This window comes from Caretta caretta, chromosome 11 (genome assembly GCF_965140235.1).
Source record: "Caretta caretta isolate rCarCar2 chromosome 11, rCarCar1.hap1, whole genome shotgun sequence".
NCBI lineage: Eukaryota > Metazoa > Chordata > Testudines > Cheloniidae > Caretta > Caretta caretta.
Window position 1 is genome coordinate 59,133,511 of NC_134216.1, and position 22,099 is coordinate 59,155,609.

General features: G+C 42.0%; 1 protein-coding gene and 1 long non-coding RNA gene across 4 annotated transcripts; both read left to right on the forward strand.

Annotated features, from left to right (window-relative positions):
* The first annotated feature begins 1,079 nt into the window (after positions 1 to 1,079).
* Positions 1,080 to 9,475, forward strand: SGO2 (shugoshin 2). Of its 3 annotated transcripts, none has more exons than XM_048870033.2 (6): positions 1,080 to 1,241; positions 4,427 to 4,584; positions 5,753 to 5,928; positions 6,412 to 6,489; positions 7,448 to 7,530; positions 7,862 to 9,475. In XM_048870033.2, the coding sequence occupies exons 2-6, from the start codon at positions 4,440 to 4,442 to the stop codon at positions 8,112 to 8,114; spliced, it is 735 nt and encodes a 244-aa protein (XP_048725990.2). In that variant the 5' UTR covers positions 1,080 to 1,241; positions 4,427 to 4,439; the 3' UTR covers positions 8,115 to 9,475. The 3 variants fall into 3 exon arrangements, with proteins under 3 accessions (XP_048725990.2, XP_048725991.2, XP_074974154.1); XM_048870034.2 differs by having other exon boundaries at positions 4,485 to 4,584; XM_075118053.1 differs by lacking the exon at positions 1,080 to 1,241 and adding an exon at positions 1,248 to 1,960.
* A 3,002-nt stretch (positions 9,476 to 12,477) lies between these two features.
* On the forward strand, positions 12,478 to 21,701 carry LOC142068464 (uncharacterized). The gene is made up of 3 exons (XR_012664295.1): positions 12,478 to 12,644; positions 18,333 to 18,480; positions 21,091 to 21,701. It is a non-coding gene; the product is annotated as an uncharacterized LOC142068464 (long non-coding RNA).
* Positions 21,702 to 22,099: the final 398 nt, after the last annotated feature.

The window sequence follows — 22,099 nt, forward strand, 5'->3', positions numbered from 1 at the left end:
CTAATTATATAGCATCTCTCATCTGGGCAATTGCTAGGCATGAGGGAGACAGCAGCTGCTTCCTCGAGGCTGGTGGCTTTCAACCTATGGCCACAGACCCCGGGGGGCTTAGAGCCTATGCCTAAGATTTCCAAAGGGATCCCCACCTCCACTTGAAATTTTTTACGGGTCCGCAAATGATTAAAAAGTTGAAAACTATGGCTCTAGGAACGCCAGGCTCCCCCTACCTGTACCTTCAAACTCATCTTTCTCGTTACTGCTTCTTAGACATACAGTAAACCAAATTTCAGATGCCTTTAATAAAGGCAGTGTTTTCTGCAGTATCGATCATTCTATATGTACTTTACGTATGGTCGTGTCCTGTTCTAGTTCCAGACCTCGTGTGCCTCTTACTCTACACTCCCCTTGGCACCTACACGTTGCTACGTGCACCATGCCAAGCCCACTTGGGGGAGGCGGGGAGTTTCGATAGCGCCCCAGGCCATACTGGAGAAGTAAAATATGCAAACTACAGCGATGAGCACCACGTCACCTACACGTTGCTACGTTAGCCCCAAATCCCGTGTGTCCTCTTTACATCTTGTATTTAATTACACCCTAGCTGGATGGCTAGATTTTGAATGGGGGAAGGGAAGCACTGGCATTTATATTTAAAAGCGCAGTGAACTCGACTGTAGTCACCTATTTGGCAGTTTTCAGCCATGCTATCAGTGCGCGTGATTGTATTATTTGCAAAGACCTCTACTTTGTCCAGTGCTTTAACGGGCGAGGGAGGCGCTGACAGAGGGGTGGGTGACGGTCGCTAACTGAGGAGCAGATTTGGCCAGCAGAGCTCCGGCAGCAAACCCCGTCAGAGCCCAGTGGCCCGGGCTGAGCTCTTATGGGGGCAGGTGGGTCACCTGCGTGCCCCGAGGAGCCTGCAGCGCCCAGCATCCCCACGATCCCTGCGCAAGCTACTTCCCGCTCTACGACTTAGCAAGCCACGCCCCCTGCCCTGCCCGCGCGCCGCCTGCCCTGCCCGCGCGCCCCCGTGCGAGTTCCGCCCCGCCCCCACCACGTTCAGACCTCCGCCTCGACCCAAGCGGCGCGCGCGCTTCCCCTGTCCCCGCGCCCCGGTTGCTCGGTCTCGGGCGCGCGGTGCCCAGAGGCGGCTGCGCGCGCCCCGCGGAGCAGCAGTTTAACGGCCGTTGCGTGAGGGGTCGCGCAGCTGTAGTCTGCTCCGCTCGGGCCGGGGGAAGCAGGTGATGGGGCTACGGACTCACGTCCGGCCTTTCGGCCAGCCTAAGCTGCGCCCGCAGTCTGGGGTGCGGGGATGCAAGGAGGTTACTTCGTGGAGAGAGGGGCGGGCAGTGGCGCCTGGGTCGCCCCCTGGCCGAAGGCTTTGCCGTGCGAGGCAAGCCCGCCAGCCTGGCCAAGGGCCGGGATTTGGCGTGAGCTGGGCCGATTTCCGCCTGCCCCACAGCTCCCCTCCGGAGGGAGGGGTGTGGGGCTCCTCACAGCTCTGGCCCGCCTGCGGCCCTGTGCTGCGTAGGGTTCCCCGCCGCCGCACACGGCTCTTCTCTGGCACTGCGCTGTCTGACGGGGACCGCCCGCTGCCCCGACTCCCCCTGCTCTTCAGCGCATTTCCCCGCCGGCTCTGCCCGCCGTGAGAGGGGGCTTTGGCCTGCCTGATGCCCCGACCCCGGCACTAGCGCGCTTGGCGAAGAGCGGTGGGTGCAAGCCAAGCCCGGGGCGGCTGGAAAGCAGGGCACTCGCTCCGCTGAGTAGGGGAGTGGTAGACATAGTGCGGGACCGCCGGTCCCGGTGCACGGCCACTTGCTCTGCTCATCGCTGTAGTTTGCATATTTTACTTCTCCGGTATGGCCTGGGGCGCTATCGAAACTCCCGGCCTCCCCCAAGTGGGCTTGGCGTGGTGCACTTCCCAGCATGTGAAGCACAATCATCACGGAGTCTCAGGAAGGTGTGAGCACAATCGGATACCAACAGCTGTTGTGTAAACCTTTAATCTCTGTTTCAGGAATATGTAATGAGATTGTGATCATTCATATGTCTCTGGATCAGTGGTGTAGTCTCCCCCCCACTTCCTCCAGCCAGCCTTGCGGGGGGCGAAGGACACTCTGCCACTGGGTCACCTGAAGCTCACCCACTGGGCCAAAGGGGTGTGCCCAGGGGCCCCAGCCAATTGGGGGGCCCTAGACAAATGGGTGCCCCCGCCTGCTGCACCCCCTCTGCTCAGCGCTCCTGTGAGGGTGTGGGGGCTTGCCTTGCTCCACTCTCAGGCTGGAGTGCCGGGTGGGGTGGGGCAAGCCGCCCCCCCCCCCCCCCCACTCCCCAGCTGGAGTGTCGGGCGGGCAGAGCCGGGGCTGGGGGATGGCCCTGCATGCTAAGTGAGTGAGCCGTGGCCCGCCTGTGGCTATGCCCCTGTTCTGGATCTTTTAAGATGACTCCATTGATAAATGTCCTCCAAATGGATGAACCTCAAAGGAGACCATGACATTTCCCCCCAAGTCCAATTCCAGTTCTTCCGCACTGTCAGAGTTGCGTTAAGTTTTAGTTATAAAGCTGAACTGGGAGCTATTTTAGGTCTCCTAATTCAGGGTTTTTTTAAAATTTAGCTTAAAAGGTTAAATGAGCCTACCTACATGCTAACAGCATCAAGTGGGTTTATGAAGGAATTGATTGATTTTTGTATTTAAATTGTCTAATATTCATTTTTAAAATATCCTGCTAAAAGTAGTTGGAAAATTCTTTTTATTATTTCACCTGTCTCCCCACTTTTTTGTGTGTGGTGAGGTTCCAGTGTGCATCTTTGTCAATTGGTACATGGAGACTGTATCTATAAAACCCAAACGACCAGTCAGAACATGACAGGACACTCATCCAAACTAAATGTGTCCCAAGTTACCAACTCTTTTAATTTTAGCAAAGTTTTGTTGTGTTTGATGTTTTTCATAAAACCAGGCTTCTAAAGTTGTGTGACTGTAAGCATTCATTTTTTTAAAAAATAGATTTTTAGCCCATGTGGTTACAAAGTTAAGCCTGAAAATGTGACTGAACTGCCCTTTAGAGGCTCAGAAATCAAGAGGGTAAAAACAAAACCTGAAATATATTTTGAAATCTCATAATTTTTAAGCTAATCTCATGATTTTTGGAACCCTGACATGATTTTTGAAAACTTCAGGTTGGAAATACTGTAAACTCCAATGCTGTTAAAATGAAGGCAGAGTTTTGTGAAGCTGGTTTAACAGAACAGCAGTTGATCAATTACATTCTGAATCCTCAGCAGTGAAGTGGGCTAGAATATATTTCCTCTTTAAATGTAAATTTGAGTGAATCAGAAAATAAAGTGGAGCTAGCAAGATCCAAAAACTGTGATACATTCATTTTACATGTTTGTTAAATACTTTGCTACTCTTAAACCATTAGGGACAACTGAGCTAACTTGACATTTTTATCTGAGAACCCTGAGATCTCTGAAAACTGAGCTATCTCTAGGGTTAAGAGGGATAAGTAACCCTAAATTGAGACCTGTTACTTTTTATTTTTAAAAGCACAAGCATAAATGTGTCTTTATAGTGTGGATAAGAACAGAACATAAGAATGACCATACTGGGTCTGACAAGTGGTCCATCTAGCTCAGTATCCTGTCTTCCAACGGTGACTAGTGCTAGATGCTTCAGAGAGAATGAACAGAGCAGGGTATTTATTGAATGATAAATCATGTGTCGTCCAGTCGCAGCTTTTTTTGGACAGTGAGAGGCTTAGGGACATCCAGATCATGGGGTTACATCCCTGACCGTCTTGCCTAATAGCCATTGACAAACCTATCTGCCATGAATGTATCTAATTCTTTTTTGAACCTAGTTATACTTTTGGCCTTCGCAGTATCCCCTGATAATGATTTCCACTGTGTGTTGTGTGAAAAAGTACTTCCTTATGTTTGTTTTAAACCTGCTGCCTATAATTTCATTGGATGGTCACTGGTTCTTGTGTTATATAAAGGGGTAAATAACATGTCCCTTCACTTTCTCCACACCATTTGTGATTTGATAGACCTGTATCATATCCCTCCTTAGTCATGTCTTTTCTAAGATGAACAGTCCCAGTCTTTTTAATCTCTTCTCATATGGAGCTGTTCCATACCCCTAATAATTTTTGTTGGCCTTCTCTGTACTTTTTCCAATTCTGATATATCTTTTTTGCGAGGGGGCGACCAGAACTGCATGCAGTATTCAAGGTGTGGGCATACCATTTTGAATTCAGAGCTCAAAAGCTTGTCTCTATCACTAACAGAAGTTGATCCAATAAAAGATACCACCTCACATACCTTGTCTTTCTGATATCTGGGGACCAACATGGCTATAACAACCCTGCAAGCAATCTTTATATTGTATCCTTTTGGAATTTTTTTCTTTGTGATAAACAGGGCCTTTTGGACAATGGCGAACAAAGCAACTGCTGAAACATCCTCCATTTTCATGCAGGGTTCCATTAGAGGGCACATGAAAGAGAAGAAGGATAGAGCTTTAAAAGCTGCAAAACTGAATGCCTGTCTTGCATCTAAAATCAAAACTAAAATAATAAGTGAGTGTAATTACTTTAAAGTAAACTGTTACAGCAATTTAATCCATATACTGTGTGCACCATTGAAGTAAATGGGGTGATGGATGTGCTTAATGTTTGCTAAATTGCCTAAATAAAGAGGATTATCATTAATATAATATTAAGGTTGAGAATTGAAAGATGGTCTTGTGACTAAAACATGTTACTTGGAATGACAATTATTGTGTTCTTTATCTGGTTCTTTGCTAGACTTTCTGTCCTTGACCTTTGGCAAGTCAGCTAGGCCAAACCTTTTAAAAGTGCACACTAATTTCAGATGCCTCAGTGGTAGAGATCACTTGATCATTACCTGTTAGGTTCACTCCCTCTGGGTGCTCCTCTGGGGCACCTGGCATTGGCCACTGTTGGCAGACAGCATGCTGGGCTGGATGGACCTTTGGTCTGATCCAGTATGGCCATTCTTATGTTCTTATGTAGTTGTGGTTGTTCAACATGTCTACAGTCAAGATGTAGTTATCTCATATTGGCCACCAAAATTAGTGGATTTTAAAATGTTGACATTAAATTCTGTGTGCCTCACTTTTCCTCATCTACAAAATATGATGGGTTGTAAATAAGTCATGGGGCCATAATTGAATGATGAGGATAACCAAAACTCTTGAACAGCTGCATTATTCTCTGAACAGTATCTGACCTGTGCACTGAATGAGTCAAGAATAGCGTCATTTTACAGACTCCATAGCTAAACACATAGTTTTGGCATGTTCTTTATGAGAGACAATGCAATGAGATATGTGAATGAGACGGGTTTGTTGTGTTAGAAACTTGGATTCTATTCCCAGCACTGCAACCTCTCAGATCTTCAAATATCTCAGCTTTAAATGTGGGAAAATCATAAATACTTATATCTCCGAAGGCAGAAGTGTGAGGCCTTGCTCAGTAATCATTTTGAAGGTCACAGAATTAGTAACATAGGTACTGGAAGAAGTGCAACCAGAACTTAAGGTCTTCTTGCTCCCAGCCCAGAACAGCTTTTGTTAGGCCAAAAAGTGATAAAGCAACTGGAAACAAAGGTTTGTAATGTGTCTTAGGTCAACTGTAACCATTGCTACTGCTTCATCAGAACTATGAGTAATGTCATGAGGAGTGAGCAAAAAGAAAATTATGATTATTTTGTTTCTTTCTACAGACAACTCTTCTATTTTTAAGATATCTTTAAAACATAATAATAAAGCATTGGCTCTGGCTTTGACTCTGGAGAAGGAAAATACTCGGAGGCTGAAGAATGAGAAGATCTTTCTACAGAAAGAAGTAGAGGAGTTGCATTTTTATAATGTCGTGCTTCGTCAAAAATTAAACTGTTTGGTATGCTGTAATTACCATAATACTTAAACCTTCTGAGCAACTAAAAAACAAATATCACATTTTAGTGGAAACTTCAGAGAAAATTAGTTTAATTTTTTTAACTAGAACATTTAAAAATATTTTACCTACAGTAATTATTTCAAATACACAGTTGCCAACAGGATGGAAAAAGGTGGGGCTATATATTATCTCTCAGTAAAATTCTTGTTCAGAATTCATTTTTCCTTTATAAGATCACCTCATGCTTCTGACTGATCTGGAACTCAACAACACACCTCTGTGTGGACATTTTAATCCCAGTTTTACTTTTGTATTTTTCTGTAAGCAAATTAATCAAATGTAGAAATTGCTTCTTCCTCTGCCTTGACCATGAAAAGGTTACAAAATATTTTTACTGTTGTTTATGATTTCTTCCTATATAAGGGCTTAACTGTTTAAAAGAGAATTCCATCTTTAAGGCCTCATTTATATTTTTATATACAGAATAAAACTCTCATAGAAATAGAAGCATTTATGAATAACAACCTTTTAACAGCAATTGAAATGAGCAGTTTTTCTGAGGTAAGTGTCTTTCGTTTGTATATTTACAATGTTGTAAATAAAAGGGGGTAAGGCTATCGTGTCTGCTGCTTAGTCTTATAGTCCATACTATTTAACTTTTGACCAGGGGTAAAATTTCCAAAAGTGCCTAAGACCCATTGATCGTCAATGGAATGTAGGCTTCTAAGTCATTTAGGTGCTTTTGAAAATTTTACCCCAAGTGTTTAGATTTTTGGGATGAAATCCTGGCCCTAGTGAAGTAAGTGGGAGTTTTGTAATTGATTTCAAAGAAGCCGGGATTTCACCCTTTGTATTTCGAGAACCTGGTTCTAAAGTTACTTAGCTACTTATCCTGATGAAGCCACATTGTGCAAAAGTGCTGTTGGTAAATTAGCAGGTGGCAGTCTTCCTCAGAGAGCTAGTACTATTCTAACCTCCTGTGGTGTTCGAGGGAACTGTGCTGTGGGGGATTCTCCTCTTTTAGATGAGACCTCTGCCTGAAAAATGAGGTAGGAGCCCTGGTATCATGGCAGAATTCCAATTTAGGTAATACATTTTGCTTTCCTTTATACCTATATAGTTTCAACACAATATTTTTTCACTTTCTGTTCTAAACTATTGAACTCAATTGCTGTGCACTCTTGTATAGCTTCTGCATTTCAGTGATGTATGAAATAATTTCTGCATGTGTATGTGCTTTGGGATTAAAATAATCTGTAAATATAAAAAAAAAATTTTTTCTTTGAAATAGTTGTATTCTTTTGAAGGAATGTTCTCTAGGCTGTATAAATATATATAATGTGCATATCACATATGCAATGGTAATAGCTCTATGATAAACTGCAATATATCATCCACTTTTCATCACCTCACCTGTTCTCTGTCCAGTGATTGATTTACCTTGGGACTATGTATAATACTCCAGACCTTTGAGCAGTTTCTAACATGGCTACTTCACTTTTTTTCTTATTTTTAATAGCATATTCAGAATCCTCTTACACTGACAAGTGGTCAAAGCAGCTGTGTTGATCATCAGTCCAAGACTTTGTATCATTCAGTTAGGTAATATGGGTCTGTTTCACAAACTGGGTGAGCATGCAAATGTGAAATTCTGCTAAAATCTGTCAGGGGCTTTTATAGACCTAATTGCTGCATGCTGTTCTAGAATAAAGAAGAGAGATTTTTTTAAAAAAGGTAATCAGAAAGCTTTTGTGTCTAGTTTGCAAAAAGATGGTTTGAGACATCAAATTATTAGCAAAATATACAAATAGGCAAAACTGTTGTCTACATAAATTTGGTCATTTCTCTCTAGCATTTTCTGCTCACTTTTATATATTTATGCGATACATTATACATTATATTTCTCCTTCATAGTAAAACTTCCTCTTTTCAGATCTGTAAGAATGCCAATGAAGGAACCATTAATTGCAGTACATAATGCAAAACAGCAAGGCAGCCTTTCATTGTGTGAAAAATCAGAAGATCTTTGTAACCTCACCTCTGTAGTATCAAATGAAATTTGCCCAGCTCAGATCAGTGTTGAATTGTTGTTAGAGTCTGAGAAAAATAACCAAAAGTCAAATGAAATAGACAAAATGGAAACAATCTTTGACTCAAATATATTTTTCAGAGGTATGCTGTATTAATTTTTTGTAATCAATTTGTTTTTAGAAATTACTATGTTTAGTATATAAAATAAATTAATTATGGTGAGATACAGTACATATACATGATAAATAAAAGCCACCGTTCATTTCAGTGGAGACTTCTGGGGATTTCATAAGCCTTAATATTTTCTGTCATTTAATTGCAAACAAGGATGCCCATCCACACCTATGCATAAATCAACAATTGAGCACTTTCACTGACTGCAACTGTGGTAATACAACATAAAGAGGTAGATGGTTTTAATTAGCAAAATCCCAGGCTATCTAGGGCTTTATAGATCAGAACCAGCACCTTAAAATCCCTGCAAAACCCAGTGTACATCTCAGAGCATTGTTATCATGTCTTCTCGACAAGAAACACTACTTAAATAGAGCGGTGCTTCATTCTGCACCAGCTTCAGTTTCCAAATGTTTCTAAGGTGTAGAGCACATTGCAGTAGTCTTATTGTGAAATAGCAAGTTTTTCTTCAAGTGATGGTCCTTGTTCTACTATGGGGTTACGCATGCGCACTATACACCTGGAGTCAGAGAATTTGGAAGAAGTGTCTGTTGGTCTGCGCATGCACCCTGACTCACCTCATGCCTCCGACTGAGGTGATAAAGGGAGGGGCAGACTAACTGCCCCTTCAGTTCCTTCTCTCCGCCACATGGTCTGGATCCTAACCTTTAGTGTCCTCAGCTCTCTGATGTCTTTCTGAAAAAGAATATTAATTCAGTTACAAATAGTTCATAGTTTTAATAGTTCTTAATAACTTTTATAGATGTAGTAGTTTTAATAGTTTTTAGTATCTTTTAGAATTAGATTAGGCAACGGGGGGGACTCCGGACCACTCTTCTGTGTACCAGACTGTCATAAATATCAAGGGAATGGTTACCACCTTTCTGTATACAGTACTATAAAATCCCTCCTGGCCAGAGGCAAAATCCTTTCACCTGTAAAGGGTTAAGAAGCTAAGATAACCTCGCTGGCACCTGACCAAAATGACCAATGAGGAGACAAGATACTTTCAAAGCTGGAGGGGGGGGGAGACAAAGGGTCTGTCTGTCTATGAGATGCTTTTGCCAGGAACAGATCAGGAATGCAGCTCAGAACTCCTGTAAAAAGTTAATAAATAATCTACCTAGAAATGCATTAGATTTCCTTTTGTTTAATGGCTGGTAAAATAGGCTGTGCTGAATGGAATGTATATTCCTGTTTTTGTGTCTTTTTGTAATTTAAGGTTTTGCCGAGAGGGATTCTCTATGTTTTGAATCTGATTACCCTGTAAGGAATTTACCATCCTGATTTTACAGAGGAGATTCTTTTACCTTTTCTTTAATTAAAATCCTTCTTTTAAGAACCTGATTGTTTTTTCATTGTTCTTAAGATCCAAGGGTTTGGGTCTGTGTTCACCTGTACAAATTGGTGAGGATTCTTATCAAGCCTTCCCCAGGAAAGGGGTGTAGGGCATCGGGGGATATTTTGGGGGAAGACGTCTCCAAGTGGGCTATTTCCCTGTTCTTTGTTTAACACGCTTGGTGGTGGCAGCATAGGGTTCAAGGACAAGGCAAAATTTGTACCTTGAGGAAGTTTTTAACCTAAGCTGGTAAGAATAAGCTTAGGGGGTCTTTCATGCAGGTCCCCACATCTGTACCCTAGAGTTCAGAGTTGGGAAGGAACCTTGACACGGACTATGCCCAGAACTCCGAGCTTCAAACCCTGCATCTCTCACCCGTGATCCTTCTCAGTCAGCGATGACCATCAACGCTGCCTCTAGTGACTGGGAGAAACTCACATCGCAGTTCGGTGCAGTATTTGCCAGGCCTTCCACAGCCCTACCCTGGAAGGGCAGGCACTTCATCTCTGCAGGTATCATGCAGGTGGCCATGAGATTCCAATTGGACCCAGGCCGGGGAATGCCCCTGTACATCGGCCTGAATCAGCAAGGAGTGCGCCTCCTGCTGCAAAGTCCTATTCCGGTGCTGGAGAATCTACCCTCACAGACCCTAGGGTGGGACCTAGTCAGGAAGTACTCCCAGAAGATTGGGAGTACTTGGGAGATTCGGAACCATTGAAGGAACCACTCCTCCTGTACCACCCTTACCCATTTCCCAGGAGCCCCATATGCTCTGGGACCAACCACCGCCGAACCTGACTAGGAGTCACTGGTATCCCATGCCATGGGGATCTCCATAACCACCTGTTGACCCCTCTTACTGGCCATATGGGGGACCCTTGCACCAGTGCCCTCTTTCAGAATCTATCCAATCCTCCAGGGAGTCGCTGCCTGCCTCCCCTGTGAGGGAACCATCAATTTAACCCCAGATCTGATGAAGGAGAAGGAGTGCTACACTCCAGTTCTGGCGGTTCCACCAGAACAGGCTGGACAACCATCATCATTGCCGGATGAAGCAGTGACGTCGACATCGCTTTTCCCTCCGGATGACTTCGGGCAGTTCCAAGATCTGCTGTGCAGACTCACTGGGGGACTTCAGATTGCATAGAGGAGATCCAGGACTCCCAACACAGGCTCTAGGACATCCTCCACACCTATGGACGTACAAGAGTAGCCCTACTGATTAATGAGTCCATACTAGAGCCGGCTAGGACAGTGTGGCACACCCATGCCACTGGCACGTCTACCCCCCTCAAGGGGCAGAGAGACGTTGTTATGTGCTGGCTACAGGTTCAGAATTCTTATTCTCTCACCAAGCTCCCAACTCATTGTTGGTTCAGGCTGCTTTGGAAAGGTCCAGGCAACAACACCCCAGATCTGCTCCCACAGAGAAGGAGGGTAAACACTCAGATCTCCCAGGGAGGAAGGTTTTCTTGTCCTCCAGTCTTCAGGATAGCCAGTTATCAAGAGCTATTGGCTAAATATGATTTCCTGAACTATGCTAAGAGGAATTCACCAACAGCCTCCCACAGCAGGATCATACTCATTTCCAAGCTGTGATAGAGGAAGGAAAGTTAATATCCTGAACTGCCCTCCAATCTGGTGTCAATGTGGCCTGTCTTCTTCTTGGGCCATGGCAACTGCTATTGTTACCCGCATCCTTTGCTTTGGATCTTGTCTGTTTCATGGTGGAGAAGGAACTGAAGAGGCGATCGGTCTGCCCTGCCCTTTATTGCCTTGGTCGGAGGCACAAGGCAAGCTAGGGTGCATGCATGGACCAACAGACCCTACTTTCAAATTCTCCGACTCCAGAGGCATGTTGTGCATGTGTAACCAAACAGTGGAATACAGATAGGGACCACGCATTTTGAAGAGCCTCCAGTTACAGGTAAGTAAACTCATCTACTTCTGACAGTAAAGGTTGCATCCTCTTCACCAGATGTAGATATAAGCATGTATTCCAGGTCATTGCTGTTGTGCAAGTAGGGCTCAAACTGCACTTTTTAGTTGCAAACTTGGGCAAACAATGGTAGAATAGGACCCCCAAGGACTTCTGTCATATCCTCCAGATCTTTTTCCTCAACATACTATTATCACTTCAGTCATGTCTGCATTGAAGTTTTTTAGACCATCTATACTTCAATCTCAACCAGATGTTATCTGTGCTGTTCAGTGATATTATCTGGGCTGAACGAGTGAGAAAGGGGGAGATATAAAGCTGGATGTTGTTTGTATGCCAAAATCTTGCACCTTGAGCCTTGAATCTCCTTGACCCTGGTAATTCTGGGAACACGCCTGGTTTTGGCACATTTTATGTATTGGTCTGTGATCTTCTGGCAATGGGTGAAGATCAAATGTCCATACTGATATTATAAGATCTATTCTAGTGGTTCTTGACTCAATCAGCACACAGCTGCGGCCCATGTGACATCCTTGGGGCCATACAGGTAGTATATAGTATGGATGTGGCTCACATAACACATAGAGAGATGCATATGCAGCCTACAGTGGTAAAAAGGTTGAGAACCACTGCTTTATGCTGTTGAATAGAAGGGGTAATTATATGGGCAACCCTAACTTGAGACCCCTTGGAGAGACAGAGCAGTTGCCAATAACTATCCATTGTGGTATCTCCAAGAGAAAAAGAATAAAGTCACACTAAAGCAGCATCATTGTTCCACTAGAATTCAAAAGTTAGTCAGCAGCACCTCATGATTGACACTGTGGAAGGCTGTTGATAGACTCTGTGGGAGAGTGGTATACTATATATGGTACAGTACACTATGTATAAAGTATAGTACAACACTTCACCTAAAATGGGCATCTGCATATTTCTGGTGCAAACTTCAGTAATCCATGCTAGTCTGAAAACTATAAGTAAGTGTGAAATGCACATTTTGGATACTTTTATTTCTTTTTTAAAGTCACTGACTTTCACTTGCTTTGGTTGCAGAAAATCAGCCATGTACATTACTAAGCTCCAGTAGTGCCCTCATGTCTGATCTGGATAATGTGCCATCTGTGGGACAGTCTGAAGAGTTTACAAAACCACATGATAGTCCATTACCATTCTGTGGAAATGTGACTGAAAGGAAAAAACATGCAACATCTTGTAGATCAAACGCTCACGCAGGTATAGTGGATTTTAATAAAAAAGTGACCCGAAATAATATGTCAGATTGGAGCATTGACAGGGGCGACACCACCAATGAAATGAGTTTGCAAGCAAAACCAAATGTGTTGTCTCATCCTGGTTCACCACTTCAACCTAGCAGTGAATTTAAGACAAATTCAAATGAGGTGCATTTTGGTAACCAGCTAAAGCCTGAGGAAACTGTTTATGATACTGAAATGGAACTGACTGCCAGTGATGTGGGTAAGATACTCACAATTACATCAAAAGCCAAAAATAAAAGGAATAGTAATGCCAAAACTTTTAAAATTTCAGCAAATTTGAGAAAAGTGAGGTATTCAAACAAAGGAAAAAAAGATAAAGAGAAAATTAAAAGCGATCCTAAAGGCAGTTCAGATTTTCATAGTGAAAAAAGACACACAAATACTGAAAAGATTATAGATTCAAACACTAATGAATCAGACACTCCAAAGTTTCAGTTGGAGGCAGAACAAGTGGCTAAAAGGAATGCTTTGGGAGAGCTGAAGCTACAAAGGACCAGTAAACATGATGTACAGAATTCCCAATACAATGATAAAGCTACCAGAAAGACAAATCTAGTTAATTTAGCAAGCCCAAGTAAACAACAAAAAAATTATTTACAACAAAAAATAAATAAAGAAACTCTCTCAGAAAGATTAGAAAATATGGACAAGTTCCAAAACTCAGATTCTAGCTCATCTAAGAGCAAGGCCCCATCAAAAGATTATTGTACTAAAAGTGTGCCATGTATAGAAAACCACATCTCCAGTGTATTGTCTTTACAGCAGGACTTAGTGGATGTAAATGAGAAACATATCAAACAAAAAAGAAATGGCAAGACTTTCCAAATTCCTTCTACAATAAGCAAAACAAATTACCATAGAGAGGAAATTGGGGAGCATTCAGCAAGTAGTTCAAAACAGCCTGGAGCAAAGGCATGCAAGCCTGATTGCAAGACAAAACACCAGAAGAGTGAATGTCACAAAGAAGATAATTACAATGACAGGAGAGAAACACAGACTTCTCGTCACTGTGTAGATATAAAAAAAATAGAACGAAAGAGTAATAAGGTTTCGCTGGGCAGTTCAAAGTATGTATTGGCAAAAGCTAGCCTGAAAACTAACATACAGCCAGAAGATTTTACCCAGTGCACACTCTCTGTAAGACAAGAGTTAAAAAATGAAGCCATGTTGCACACTGAGATTGTTCATGGAAATAAAACTGCAAATACTCAGCAAATTCAGGGAATTTTAGATATTAAGAGCAGTGTAACTGTAAACAAACAGTGGGCTAGATCTTCCATGAAGAAGATAGATGAATATAATGTTCATATGTTAAAGAAAGGGGTAGACCGTATATCAAAGGCAAATAAAAAGACTTGTGTTGTCATTTATCCAGATGATCAGATTAAAAGCAATGAGAGACTTAGTTCTGAGACCAGGCTAGAAGAAAGTGACATCAGGCAAGTTGACCAGGTGGAACAGAATATTTTAGGTGACCAAAAGTTCAGAACAGGAAGAGATCCCTTCATGAACAAGTTGATCAATAAATCAGTATTAACGAACATTATGATTGAAGAACCATGCCTTTTAAAATTCTCACCTGTGACCTGTTCTAAGGATATGCCATTTAATTCATGCAACTTTTTGGAGGAGGGTCTCCCTCACATGGAGCTCTCTGCTTTTGACTTCCATAAAATTTCAGAAAACTTTCCTGTACAGAAAAACTCTGAAATCTTTGAAAAAACTAACTATGAGGAAGTATTGTGTGCTAATAGAGCAAAGAAGATGGAGACAGATTTTAAAGGGTCTTGCCAAAAACTCTCAAGAACAGGCAGTGGTAAGTATTCGAGTAGAGAAAGAGATAAGGAAATTTTTTCAGTGTTTCTCAAATGCGGCCATTGTGGCCACCAGGGGCTTTTCTTGCGGCCACAGCCTCCTGGGTTGTGATGCGGGGGGGGGAGGCAAAGTAGAGCCCACTCCACCTCTATTGCTCCTAGATGCTAGGGCCAGCAGCAGGGATTGGGCCCTGCCCCCCTCTGGAGACACCTGAGGCACAATGCTGGAGGAGCAGGCAGCCAGTGGGTGGTGGGGCTCAGGCTTTGGGCTTCAGCCCTAGGGTGGCAGGGCAGCAGGCTTTGGTCGTGCAGCTTCGGGCTCCAGCCCTGGACTATGGCTGTGCAGTGGCAGGCCCCAGGCTCCGGCCACATGGCTCCAGGCTCCATCCATGTACCTGTCCTCTGGCCGCAGGGCTTCAGGCTCCAGCCCCCCACCCCCATGGTCCCCACTGCCACCCCCAACCCTCCGTCCAGGGCTTAATTTGTCCCCAGGCTTGCCAGGGCTGAGTAAATCTGCTGTGAAAAGTGATATTAACAAACATACAAGAATCACTTTTCACAACAGACTTACTAGCTAGCAATAAATAATTTACAATGATTTGGACGTATATATGTGCATATTTATTTGGTTTTCCTAAAGCTAATCAAGTATTTTAGGAAAAATGTGAGAGCTGCCACCAGCAAGAGTTGGTGGCTGCACTCTGAGGCCACCAAAAAAATTGTCCTGAGAAGCCCTGTGATTGTGTAAGGCCTTCTACAAAGGAAAGGTAACTTCTTTTAGTGTTGCCTGTATAGATCCCCACTCTTAGTCATAAATTTCCAAGCACCATCAAAGCTAAGTAATACAGGAGTAGAATTGGAAGGACTGAAAACCACTGAGGGGTTTTTCTTCAGTTACAGTAGCTAATATTCTTATTGGTTTATAATATATCCCACGATCATGTTTAGCCCAAGGAACTTTAACTTGTTTACAGTCTCAAGAGATCAACCATAATCAGTGCCTCTACTATCTTTGCAATGAACATGATAGAATTACACTGAAAGATTTGCTCTTGAATATTTAAAATGGAACAGATCAGGAGGGCAAGCTGCCATCTGTTTCACTGCTGTATAAGGGGCAAATAACAGTTTAAAGGTTAATTAGACTCATCTTGAAAATGGACAATAGAGCCAAGAGTATTTTCCATTTACTGCTATTACAGTTCCCACCAGTATGAAATTTCTTTAAGAATACCCTAACTTCAACATGAATTCTGAAAACTTTGCAAAGAATACCTTGTTCAGAACTTCTCTGATATCTGTCTATAAGGATACTTTGAAGTACCAGCCTACTTTCTAATATTTTTTACAGAAAAGAAGTTCAAACTTTTCAATAGTCTGGAAGGAATACTGAAATTGCTTACAATTTATAGTCTCATTAAACTGTGGTACTTCTGCATTACAGGAGATAGAGTCATATAATGGAACCATCTGTGCCAATATTTAAACATGCTACAATGTTTAGCTTGAAGGTCTCAGAGCATGTGTGCGCCTATATAGTTGAGGTCTACCTTGTATAGATATGTTCAAAGGGCACCTAGCATACCTAGCAGCTCTGACTCATACATGTGGGTTTTCTTTTATAAATAAAAATGCACCCCTTATCAGTGTCTCTGCAAATTTTACAGTTTAAACAAATTATGTTAATCATTGTTGAACTAGTTAGACTTCATAAATCAGGAATAAACATAACATCAGTACTCCCTAGTTCTACTTCTTTGTTCAGTAGTCTTAGAAAACAGATAAGCTTCCCCCATGCACTGAAGGTCAGCAACCTCAATTTATGTTGGACTGATAATGACTGAATTCCTGAGTAGACAGTATAACTACCTTAAATTACATCTAGATGTGAGTAGGCAGCCAGTACAGTTTTTAACGTAATAATGCAAGGTGTTTTCTTGTTCAAGACCACTCAGAAGGCAGCTCAGATTTATCTAAAACAGTTTATCTAGGCAAGACTTTCTCATGGTCATCGGACAGAACAAGCTAGATCCTGGAGCAGTATCTTTGATGCTACATAAACTTCCACCAGAACAACTGGTCCTCTATGCTACCTCAGGAAGAACTTTCATACAATAACACAGAACACGCAGCAAAACCCTTTTTTTTCAAATTATGGGTTCCAGCATCAGTTCTACCACAACTTCCAGCAGCCCTGGACTGGATACAACAGATACACCAAACGCAAGATGACCAACAAGTGCAGCTTGGAGAATGCCAAGAAAAGTTATAAACAATATGCAGAGCACCAATGATTGGAGGGGTAGGCCAGAGGGTATGGCTGTAGATGAAGCACTTACACATGGACAGGCCATCCCACAAATTGGACTACCAGTTCCTTGGCCCCTACTGAGTTCACTGGCAAATTAACTCAGTCACCTTTGAATTTGACTTACCCTGTTTCCTCTTAATACACCATTTTCATATGCAACTCCTGAAACCCATTCCCTCACCACTCCCAACCACTCCCCTTTTCAGTATGTGTTCAAGACCACAGTGAGTATATTGTCCACAAGATACTTGATGCCAGAATCAGACAAGGCAAACTCTGGTACCTCATGGATTGGGAAGGTTACCCTCGGTTTGACCCCTAACTCCATCTCCAGCTTCAACGCTTGGCTTCACTCCTGACTCTGACTCCATCTTTGACCCCTGGCTCTAGTTCCTCATTCCCGATTCCAACCACCTTGCTTGACCACTCACACCCCAGTGCTTACAAACAGGAGCTATGTGAACCCTGACCTCAAACTGCAGGAAGTGATTATCAAGTAACAATTTTTACTCCTGCCCCAATCTGAGTTCTAAAGCAAGATATAAGATGTACCCATCTACATGCATTGAGTCTGAAACCACAGAGGAGGCACAGAAACGTTTAGTGTGTTTCTCAGTTCTCCCAAGAGTTTAGAGAATCTCTATATTATTTCAACTTGTATTCCTTTATATGCTAAATCATTTTAGGTATTTTGAGAGGAAATATGATGTATGGTGAAGATCTTTGAAACTTGCATAAGGAAATGTAAATCATTTCAGTATTTCCCAAATTATTAAAAATGTTTGATCTTCTGATTCCAAATTCAAGTGGCTGTTGAAAAGATTGAATGACATTCTGAAATGTCCTTAGTAAACTCAGAAGGCTATGGGGAAGCTCAAATGGAAAAAAAAAATTTCCTACCAAAGCTGTCTAATTTTTTGATACAATACTTACGTTTCCCTATTATATGCTTTATGGCAGGAAGGGAGCTGAGAAATTTCCCAAACTCTCTAGGTCTCTCCACAATTTAAGAATATGTGACTCAATTCATCATTTTGCTATGACCCCTTTCTGAAGCTCTGTAGGCGTGTATGGGCATTACAGTTAGCAGATGCTGCATCCAGGGAATTCCCTTGGCAATAGGGGGTGTCTCCACATGGTGATTCTATGCCATCCCTCTGCATCCCCAGGCATTTGAGGCCATGAGTGTAGCACAGCTGTACTCTGGCAATTCCCAACTGCTACAACACCCTCTTGGGGTCATAGGAAGCCAACCCAACCCAATTTACAGCAGCCCTGAGGCTTTTTCTAGCCTGCTAGCCCTCAAATGGCTCCAGAATATTTCTGCATCCCTATCCATCAGTCCTGTGCTGAGTGGAACTTGGATTCAGTGAGAATCAGGTCCATGTGACTCCAAAGTAGGAACTGTACCCAGAGAACTTCAGTTAACAAATATTAGCTTTCACGTGTTTTTAAGAGGTTTAATCAGTGATTCAGAAATTATTTTAAATGAAAGATGGAAGCATAACTGTATTTACAGGTAGAAAGGCCCTACAAAATCAGACAAATACGACTTTATACTCCCACACTTCCTTGCCTAAACTCCAGAATATTTTAGAAGAAAACTCTACAACACCAGGTAGACGGAGACGAGCCGCTGTTTGCTACAAAGAACCCAAAATAAGCAGGTCGGTATAAGTAAAGTATTTGTTTTTCTTTCAGCAAATTATTATTGCATTAGTGTTACTGAAAGATCTCTATCAGATATCTCTCTGGTTTATTTCTTGACATGCATGTCATATCTAAAATGGTCTGGGACACTGTACTGAATAGCTAGATTGGTAATGTTTAAACTCCCAAGTTAGTATTTTAATTGAAGAGTTGACTACCCTGATTCATTCCTGTGTTACTTCACTTTTATGCTGGTATAACTCACTGAAGTCAGTGTAGTTTTGCCAACATAAAACTGGAGTGATGCAGTAGAGAATCAGGCCCTATGTTTCCAACAGTTAGTAATAGGATGTGTACACACATAGTTGAAGATACCTAACATTTGGACTTTCAGTATTCATTAAGAAGGCTAGCATTTTAAAGTATATCAAGAGTAGATTGTGTGCTGACATGACTTCTTGGTGAACAAGAATTGCAAAGAGTTTTTCCTTTTATTCCTATTGAACTTAGATTTTATTTTCAGAATATATAGTAGTGTCTTGAGTTTAGTTTTACCCTTTAACCATCTCCAGTGCTCCTTTTATGTCCAATGTTACATTTGCTGCTTTTGGAAATCTGATCTCTCAGCTAGCTCATGTTTAATTAGCTAATTATTTGATGCTTCATCTTCCCATTTCTTCTATTGTACTACCCAAGATCATTTTGAAAGAATATCCATCTTTTATGTAAGGATTAAGGCTGCATACGAGCAGGTCACTTTGGGTTGATTGTAACATGACTTAGATGATGCTAATAAGACTGAAGTCCCAGTGGTTTTAACTATAGTAGAAGTGCAGTGAGTCTTGGGGCATTGATGGCCAAAACATCACTGCTATTTTGAAATGTAATTTATATATAAAAACAATTAAAATGTTTCTGTGTATTTACTAAACAGGATAGATGTGTGGGCACTCTCTCTAATACTCATTCAAAGGACTGCCTGGGCTGGTCTACACTACATAGTTACAGGTTTCAGAGTAGCAGCCGTGTTGGTCTGTATCCGCAAAAAGAAAAGGAGTACTTGTGGCACCTTAGAGACTAACAAATTTATTTGAGCATAAGCTTTCGTGAGCTACAGCTCACTTCATTGGATGCATTCAGATATCCACTGAATGCATCCGATGAAGTGAGCTGTAGCATATCTGAATGCATCCGATGAAGTGAGCTGTAGCTCACGAAAGCTTATGCTCAAATAAATTTGTTAGTCTCTAAGGTGCCACAAGTACTCCTTTTTTTCTTACTACATAGTTAGGTCGATATAAGACAGCTTATGTTGACCTAATTACACTATTGTCTACACTACAGCCTTCCTCCCACTGATGTAAGTGCCCTACTACTCCAACGTAATAACTCCACCTCCATGAGAGGCATAAGGCTTATGTCAGTGTAGTTAGGATGATACAGTGTTTATGTAGGCACTGTGTCCCTTACATCCACTGTCTTGTCAATTTCACAGCAGGAGCCTTGAAATTGATAAGAGAGACCCTGCTACCCTGGAGAGCTAGGTGGCTTCAAACCCAGCTCTGGGCTGGGACCTGGGGTGAGAAGCTGGGGTGTCTTTGGACCCAGCTCCGGGCAAGAAGTCTGAGGGGCCCCTGCCTGGTCTCTGCCAGGAGCTGGGCAGCCTTGTCAATTTCATGGCTAGGTGAGCCATGAAATTGACAAGGCTTTGCGGCTTCCTCTTGCTTCTGGCAGGGAAGGGGGAAGAGAAACCTCCAGTGGCTTCCCCTGCTCCCAGTGGAGAACACAGAGCAGGGGTGGGAGGGAAGGGGCAGCTCACCAGAGCCTGTGGAGCAGCCAGGCTCCTGGCAGGGAGCTGCCAGCAAAGCTGAGAGGCTAGGCGCTCAGCTCCCCACACTGTCCCTCTTAGGTCGATGGAAGTGCTCCTGGTGAGGACATGCACCACAGACCCAGGGAGGGTAGTATGGACATGCACCACCACAGTAATTACTGCTGTGTCTGTAAGTCAACCTAATATAGGTTGACTTACCTTTCTAGTGTAGACATACTGTGTGTCAATCATTCTGTTGCAGCAAAAGAGCCCTCACAGTGGCAATACAGCCTTGTTCCAGTTTTTCTAAAAAGGGAAGTGACATCCAGCTAAACTGTGGGATAGAAGAGCTACAGATAAGATAAGTCCAAAGAAAGACCACACATCTCACCCTTTTCATAACTTAATTGAAAACACTTTTTTAGACTTAGGCTTCCCCCAGTAAGTTGTTCACACACTCCCTCCGACATGAACATAATTAAATAAAAAGAACCTCCTAAATTAATCAAGTTATTTCTCCTACAGTCTGGGAAGCAAAAAAGAAAAATATTATTTCTACATTTAAATACTTGGAAATCGCTCAGATGCTAAGGTGATGTGTGCCATATAGATACATATGTACTAAAGTTTTGAGGGTTGTCAATTTCTAAAGTAATTTTTGTTTGTACACTGGAATTTCAGAAATGTGTGCTTTCCATAAAGCCTCTGGGCAACTTCAGTGCACCAAGCCCTAACTGTTGTTTACCATTTTAAGGGTTGTGATATAACCTCTAATTATTTAAATGGCATTAATATTTTAATTCTTTCTTTTCTGCAGTAAATTGAGGCGTGGGGATCAGTTTACAGATATGGAATTTTTGAATTCCCCAGTCTTCAAAGTTAAAAATAAAAGAAGTTTCAAAAGTAAATCAAGACTAATCTGAGGAAGACAAGCAAGAAGAGAACTGCCTTTAAGAATAATACAAATTTTAAAATATATAATATCAGTTTTTCCAAAATTGGGTAAATTTTCCTTACTGTTCTTTTGTTTAACTAAGCTTGTTCTGCTTACCTTCCAAAGTGGAGTTTTTTGTGACTGAAGTCCTGGTCTTACACTCCTTAGGCAGAATACCTCCCTGAGTAAGGCAAGTAGGATTAGAGACCCCACATTTGTGTTATGAACTTTTGCTCAATAACTTTAATCTGTTTTAAGATTGCATACCATCTTTAAATTTTAAAAAAAGTTAGAAGTTTTACTAAGAATAACAAATCACTAGATTTTGGGGGGAAATCCATTGTGGAGTTTTCACTATACTAAGCAGATTTTTTTCTCATTCTGACACAGACATCACAGACTAAATCTGGTGGAGACAGTCCCATGCATTCTTTTTTTTTTAATTACAAAATTATAATCCTTTCATAAAACATAGAGCAAAACAAAATGTGATGGAGTTCCTTGACTTTTGTGGATTTGTTGGAATCTTGATGAAATTTTAATGAATTGTGTTGTATTGTTTTAGATTGAATTTCCCTTTTTCTGTGATGGAAAGAGTTGTGAAAAGCATATACAAAAAATATAATCTTTCACTCAAAGATTTTCCACTTGTTTTCCTCTCTTAGTTCAAAATTGCAAAAGTCCTTGCTCCTCCAATTTTTTGATTTATTCATTATTTAATTATTTTTTTAAAATGTGTGAACAGATGAGTGGGGTACAAAGCTTGGGAGAGTTGCTAGACAAGGTTTGAAGACTTTGTAAGAAGCTCTATGTATCATACTAAAACAACAAGGAGTCTGGTGGCACCTTAAAGACTAACAGATTTAGTTGAGCATAAGCTTTCATGGGTAAA